Source organism: Orycteropus afer, unplaced genomic scaffold (genome assembly GCF_000298275.1).
Source record: "Orycteropus afer afer isolate SDZICR_OR568_19922 unplaced genomic scaffold, OryAfe1.0 scaffold00078, whole genome shotgun sequence".
Classification (NCBI taxonomy): domain Eukaryota; kingdom Metazoa; phylum Chordata; class Mammalia; order Tubulidentata; family Orycteropodidae; genus Orycteropus; species Orycteropus afer.
Window position 1 is genome coordinate 8737099 of NW_006921665.1, and position 7880 is coordinate 8744978.

At 39.6% G+C, this 7880-nt stretch overlaps 1 protein-coding gene across 1 annotated transcript in view; it reads left to right on the forward strand.

The window, feature by feature from the left end:
* SCAF4 (SR-related CTD associated factor 4) overlaps nucleotides 1-7880 on the forward strand; it is an 86080-nt gene that overhangs the window by 23129 nt on the left and 55071 nt on the right. The window contains exon 2 of the mRNA XM_007941312.1: nucleotides 3281-3379. Coding sequence (XP_007939503.1) covers nucleotides 3281-3379 — 99 coding nt within the window. The remainder of the gene's footprint in view (nucleotides 1-3280; nucleotides 3380-7880) is intronic.

Sequence of the window (7880 nt, forward strand, 5' to 3'; positions counted from 1 at the left end):
CACAAGGTTTCCAAGAATCTTTAGTGAACCAGACTGGCTCATCTTTCTTCTTTCAAGTAGCTTGTAGGTTCTAACCACTGAACCACTAGAGCACCTTTGATATACTTTATGGTGATTATATGTATTCTTTTTTCATTTAATTATATTTGTATTTAAAAGTTGAAGAAAGATATATTTTTGCATCTGAGATAAAATGCTAAAGTTTATTTTAAATTAACGAATTTAATTTTTCATTTTAAAATTTATTCAGATTGTTGTTGGGTGTCAAATCAACTCATGGGGTCCCCTTGTGACAGAGTAGAACTTTCCAATAGAGTTTCATTGGCTGTAATCTTTATGGAGGAGCTCTGGTGGCACAGTGGTTAAGAACTCAGCCGCTAGTGGAAAGGTTGGCAGTTTGAACCCACCCAGTGGCTCCACAAAGAAAGACCTGGTGAACTGCTCCTGTAAAGATTACCACCTTGACTGCATGGGTACGTTTCTGCTCTCAGATGGTGTTGGCTTTGAGAGAAAATTGACTTGATGGTCCTTAAAACTGCAGCAATCTGGATAGAAGGAGATCACCAGGCTTTCTCCTGTAGAGTTGCTAGGTAGGTTTGAATGGCCAACCTTTCTGTTAGCAGTCAAGCGCTTAACTGCTTACCCATTGCATCAGCAGGGTTCCTGTGGTGCAGATTAGGTAAGTTTAAATTAGAAAGTGGAGTAAAAAAGCTCATCCATCAAATGTTACTAACATTTTAGTATATGTTCTTTTAGTCTCTTTCCCCTCCACTTGTGTTAGGTAATTTTAATATAACTAAGTCTTTAATAACATGAATTCATATTCTGATTTTTAAATAGTCATTGGAGAAACTTTGAGAACATTTTATTACTGCCTTAGACAAATTTCTATACATTGAATTACTGGTTTTAAAAGATGTGGATAATTTTTTAGTTCTTGATAAATACTTTTAAATTTCCCTTTGGAATTAAAACTCAAAATTTAGTGGCCTAATAATGAGGCTTTATTTCAAGGCTGGGCCCCAGAGAGGTGGGCATACAGCAGTTAGGAACAACTAAGGGAGGTGAACTTGTCTGTCAGTTTGTCATCCTGTGGTGGCTTCCGTGTTGCTGTGAGGCTTGAGGCTATGCCACCAGTGTTGCAAAATTCCAGCAGGGTTACTCATGGTAGACAGGTCTCAGTGGAGCTTCCAGGCTAAGACAGACTTGGAAGAAGGAAAAGGCCATCCAATTCTCAAACAATTGGCCACTGAAAACATTACGAATAGCCCTGAAAGATTGCCCGATACAGTGCCGGAAGATGAGCACCTCAGGTTGGAAGGCACTCAGAATTTGACTGGGGAAGAGCATTGAGTATTTCACTGGGCATATCTGCTGCAAAAGACCTCTTTCAAGTGATGAAGGGCAAAGATGTCTCCTTGAAGACTAAGGTGGGCCTAACCCAAGCCCTGGTATTTTCAGTCTCCTTTTATGAATGTGACAGCTGGACAGTGAATAAGGAAGACCAAAGAAGAGTTGGTGCTTTTGAGGTGTGGTGTTGGAGAAGAATGCTAAGAACACCATGGACTGCTAAAAGAACTAACAAATCTGTCTTGGAAAAAGTGCAGCCAGAATGCTCCTTGGAAGCAAGGATGGCCAGAGTTGTTTCACCCAGCATTCCCTGGAGAAGGCTATCATGCTTGGTAAAGTGGTGGGTCAGCAAAGAAGGGGAAGGCCCTCAATGAGATGGATAAGACACAGTGGCTACAACAGTGGGCTCAGGTATAGCAAGGATCGTGAGGCTGGCACAAGACCGGGCAGTGTTTCATTCAGCTGTGCATAGGGTCGCTGTGAGTCGCAGAGGACTCGCCAGCACCTAACAACAACAGTAATAATGAGGTTAGTGCTTTTGTTCTACCTCCCTAGTTCACTGCATAGTGCTTGGGTATTAAAAGCTAGCAGACAGCCATCCAGGTTATAACAATTGGTTCCTTACTTGCTTGAACAACAGAAGATGAAGGAGAGTCAGGAATAGAAAGAGGAAATGGAATGTGTGGCTAATTGCCCCTATGAATAACTACCTTCTTTGCCTTGAGATCAAAAGAACTGGATGGTGCCCGGCCACCGGTACTGAATGCTTTGTTTTGTTTTGTTTTGTTTTTATTCAAAGATGCTATAGAAGAATCCTGATCAAAAAGCAGGGGAATGCAGAATAGGATTTCAGATTTTCGTGGAGTCCAGTCTTTCTGAAGCCATTGAAGGTAGATGAACCCGAGACTATTGCCTTGAGAATATATTTAAACTTTAAACCAAAAACATCCCCTGAAGTCTTTAGACCAAACTAATTTAGCTTAATTAGTAGAGAATGTCTGGCTTGAACATTGTGCTCTTTTTAAAGAACTGTCTCTATGGGATCAAATTGACAATAGCAACCTGAAAGGTTAGATAGGAATCTTAGGGGACAGTGAGATTATGTTAATGGGAGGAACAATTCAGAGGAGAGTGGAAATGGTTGCACATTAATCAGTATAATCAGTGTCACTGAATTGTACATGTAGAAACTGTTGAATTGGTATATGTTCTGTTGTCTGTATTTTCAACAGCAACACGATTTAAAAAAAAACCGAAGCTACTAGGGAAGGAGTAATACCAGTTAGGTTTCAGTACTAGTGTATAAGTAATCCTTTTTGGTTTATCCTAATCTACACTTAAAGCCAGTTAGATGAAGAATTTTGTGTCATAGTTTTCATTTGTACTCCTTTGATTACTGAACATTCTTTTTCTGTACTAATTAGCCATGGGAGCTCTGGTAGCATAGTGCCTAAGGCACTTGACTGCTAACCAGAAGGCTGGCGGTTCAAACCCACCAGCCACCCCTTGGAAGGAAGATGGGGCAATCTACTTCCGTAGTGATACTTCCTCGGAAACCCAAGGAGGGGTCACTATGAGTCGGGTCCGACTTGACGGCACATAACAACAACAACAAGGGTTTTATGGAGTAGTTGTCTTCATGATGTGGTTAGATGGGTAAAACATCTTTATAGAAAAGATAATTTTAAAGTATTTTTCCCTAAGTATTTCTTGGTGCTCTTTTATAATAAGGTGTTTAAGGTACTTGTAAATATTGTCTGATATATTGAGTCAGTGTAACTCATTGAATGAAAGAGAAGGAAAGATTATAGAAATAAACACTTCAATATCTGCATCAGTGGAAAGGGAGATTTGAGAACGAGCATGTCACTGCATGTATGTGTTTCTTTTTGGACATACTTAAATTTTTTATCTGAATTAATCTTTGTAGTTAAATATTTATCACAGCTTAAGGGAAAATTACTTCATCATCTTGGAAGTCATAATAGCAAAGGAGAGACTACTGGATGTAATCAGTATAATTCATAAAGTAAGTACGAAGTATTTACTATCAAGTATATTTAAGAAAAGCAAGTTTTAAAAGCTTGAGGAAAATAAAAGGTAGGAGTAAGGAAGTAAGTATCCCATTGAGAGAAATGATGAAAGGAAATACTGCTTGAAAGATTTAAGGTTTAAGAAATTACTTAGACTAGTATGCAGCCTTCCAGTCTTTTCACTGCTTGACATCTCAATTTCAAGAAGTAGGAAGAAGCATATTCCAGAAATTATATACTCATATGCTAGTAACTTAGATTTCTGCCAGTTCTATTAGACAGTTTTTGTTTTATGAATTTCTGGAGATTACTAATCATTAGAAGCCAGAAAAATTCAGTAACAATTTACAACAGACAAAATTCAAGTTCTTTTATAAATGTCTAGTGAAGGTTATAAAACAGATTTTTCTGAAAGATATTTGACATATTTGCATTATGAATAAATAAGAAAACTTACAGGCAGGATGAGAGAATTGTTAAGTAGATTTTAGGTGACTGTTACTGTAGAAAGAATATAAAATATTTGATCCTCCTACAAGTGGTCCTATTCTGTTTCATTTTGTGTAAACTACTGACTTGAAAGAAAGCTGTAAAGGGTTTGGGGGGTTATGAAATTTAGAAGTTGATTGGACTAGCTACTGCATCAAATAGATGATTTCAGAACTCTAAATAGAAAGGACTGTCTGTAGCCAAATTAAAGTCAACATAAAGATTTAATTTTGGTAGAGATTTCTGTGAAAACTGTTACAGTGTTTTGGTTAATTGTGGAGTAAGTTAACAATGACTGAAGTACTTTGTGTGTGTGTGTGTGTGTGTGTGGTGGGAGGTAATAAAGCTGAAACCTACATATGGGTTGTCTTACGTGGCATAAATGTCTTTGCAGGTGGGATTAAGGATCCTGAGATTGGTTGATTATCCTGTGTTGGGGGGGGGGCAGGGTAATCACAAGGGTTCTTGTAAGAGGGTGAGAGTCAAAACCATGTGATGAAGAAAGAGGGCAGAGAAGATGCTATACTGCTGGCTTTGAAGATGAAGGAAGGGGCCTGAGCCAAGGAATATAAGTTCACTCTCAAAGCTGGAAAAGGTGAGGAATGGATTCTCCAGAAGGAATGCCAACATCTTTATTTTAGACCAATTAGACCTCTGTTCTCCAAAACGGTGAGATAATAAATTGTACTTTAAGCTACCAAGTTTGTGATAAGTTGATACAGCAACAGTAGGAAACCAATACAAAATTAAATTCAGTATTTAGGTATCATGAACACAGGAATATATCTGGATCGTGTCTATAATAGGATATCAATTGATGGTGGCATAGTGCCTAAGGCATTCGACTCCTAACCAGAAGGCTAGAGGTGCACACCTACCAGCCACTCCTTGGAAGGAAGATCGGGCAATCTACTTCTGTAGAGGTAACACGTCGGAAACCCAAGGAGGGGTCGCTATGAGTTGAATCAATTTGACAGTGATGGCTGGTTTTTGTTTTTTTTATAGCAAGACTAACCAGAACAGATCCAGAAACCGTATCATTTGGCTAATAGAGGATAAAAGAGGGAAAAACATGCCAGTTATCTTCACATATTTGAGGTTAACATATGAGAAGCATCACTGTTGTTCTGTGCTCCAGAGGCAGAACTAGAACAGGAAAGGAAAGGTACTTCTAGGCAGATTTGATGTCAATACAGAGAAGACCTCCGAAACCATTAGGGGTTGGTAAGTTATGAGTTTATTAAGGCCATGGTACTAGATGGAATTTGGTATGAGTATTGGATTAAGTACTGCAGTTCCATACAGCTAAAAGTCCATGGTACTATAGTTTTACCATAGAAATGATTTTTCTAAATGCAGTATTTGAATAGTATGTATAACACAAAAAAGATTCTGGTAAACCATAACAAAAAATAAAACTTGAGAGAGAGTTTGTGTGTTCTATATAAAGATATCCAAAGTATTATATGTTGTTGTTGTTGTTAGGTGCTGTTGAGTCATCTCCAACTCACAGCAACCCTGTGCACAGCAGGATGAAACACTGCCCAGTCCTATGCCGGCCTCACGATCCTTAGAGGAGTCAGAGGCAGGGATCCAGGTGAGGGGAGGGAACCCAGGGCATGCACACAAGCAGCAAGGCAGGAAAGCAGGGAAAAGGAGAGAAAAACGCCAGAAGGACCGGGACAGAGTGAGGAATCAGCAGCCAGAATCCAGGTGAGAGGAGGGAACGCAGGCCACACCCCACAAGCAGCAAGGCGGGAAAGTGGGGAAAGGAGAGAAAAAGGCCAGGGGGACTGGGACAGAGCGAGGAGGCAGCAGCAGGGATCCAGGTAAGGGGAGGTTGGAGAGGTTTCCAACAGCTAAGGGAGACAAACTTGTCTGTTGGTTTATCCTACTGTGGTGACATGTTGCTGTGAGGCTTGAGTCTGTGGCAGCAGTGTTTCAAACCCAGCAGAATGCACATGTTGCACAGGTTTCAGCATGGCTTGCAGACTGAGACAGACTAGGAAGAAGGAAGAGGCCATCCACTTCTCAAAGAATTGGCCAGGGAAACCCTAAGGAATATCAGAGAAACACTGTCTGGTACATTACTGCGCAACTTTATGAATAGACCAGAAATGTCCTATACAGAGCAGGAGGATGAGCCACTTAGGTTAGAAGGCTCTCAAAACATGACCGGGAAAGAGCTGCATCATCAGAGTAAAACCAGCGTTACTGACATGGATAAGGTAAAGCTTTCGAGACCTCCATTTGCTGACATGGCACAACTCAAATTGAGGATAAACAGTTGCAAACATCCATTAATAATCAGAACATGGAATGTACAAAGTATAAATCTAGGAAAATTGGAAGTTGTCAGAAATGAAATGGAATGTATGAAGATTGATATCCTAGGCCTCAGTGATCTGAAATGCACTGGTTTTGGCCATCTTGAATCAGACAACCGTATGATCTACTATACCGGGAACAACAATTGGAAGAGGAATAGTGTGGCATTCATTATCACAAAGAATGTTTCAAGATCTGTCCTGAAGTACAAAGCTGTCAGTGATAGGATAATATCCATACACCTACAAGGAAGACAAGTTAATACGACTATTACTCAAATTTATGCACTGACCACCAAAGCCCAAGATGAGAAAATTGAAGATTTTTATCAACTTCTGCACTCTGAAATTAACCAAACACGCAATCAAGATGTGTTAATTATCACTGGTGACTAGAATGCAAAGATTGGAAACAAAGAAGAGTCACCGGTAGTTGGAAAATTTGGCCTTGGTGACAGAAATAATGCTGGAAATCACATGGTAGAATTTTGCAAGAGCAACGACTTATTCATTGCAAATACCTTTTTTCAACAAAACAGCAGTTGTACATGTGGACTTCACCAGATGGAGCACACAGGAATCAGATTGACTATATCTGTGGCAAGAGGTGATGGAAAAGCTCAACCAGAACGAGGCTAGGAGCTGATTGTGGAACAGACCATCAAATGCGTGTATGCAAGTTCAACTTGAAGTTAAAGACAAAACAAGTGCACGAGAACCAAAATATGATCTGGAATATATCCCTCCTGAATTTAGAGACCATCTAAAGAATAGATTTGATGCATTGAACACCAGTGATCAAAAACCAAAAGCATTGTGAGATGACATCAAGAACATCATACATGAAGAAAGAAAAGACCAAAATGGGTGACAGAAGAGACTCTGAAAGTTGCCCTTGAGCGGAGAGTAGTTAAAGCAAATGGAAGAAATGACTATAAGAGAGCTGAACAGAAGATAACAAAGAGCAGGTTGAGCAGATGAAGCCAATTACTATAATGAAATGTGCAAAGACATGATACCCAAAAGGGAAGAACACACTTGGCATTTCTCAGGCTGAAAGAGCTGAGGAAAAAAATTTAAGCCTTGAGTTGCAATATTGAAAGATTCCATGGGCAAAATATTGAATGATGATGGAAACATTAAAAGAAGATGGAAGGAATACACAGAGTCACTGTACCAAAAAGAACTGGTAGATCTTCATCCATTTCGGGAGGTGGCATATGAGCAAGAACCAATAGTACTGAAGGAAGTTGAAGCTGCAATGAAGCAATTGGTACAGAACAAGGCTCCAGGAATTGATGGAATATCCATTGAGATATTTCAGCAAGTGGATGTCCCACTGGAGGCACTTACTCTGTGATGCCAAAAGATTTGGAAGACAGCTACCTGGCCAACTGACTGGAAGAGATCCATATATATACCCATTTCAAAGAAAGGTGATCCCACAGAATGTGGAAATTATCGAACAATATCATTAATATCCCACGCAAGTAAGATCTTACTGAAGATAAATTAAAAAATGTTTGCAGCGGTATATTGACAGGGAACTTCCAGAAATGCCAACTGGATTCAGAAGAGGACATGGAACAAGGGATATCATAGCTGCTGTCAGATGGATCTTGGCTCAAGGCAAAGAATACCAGAAAGATGTTTACTTGTGTTTTATTGACTATGCAAAGGC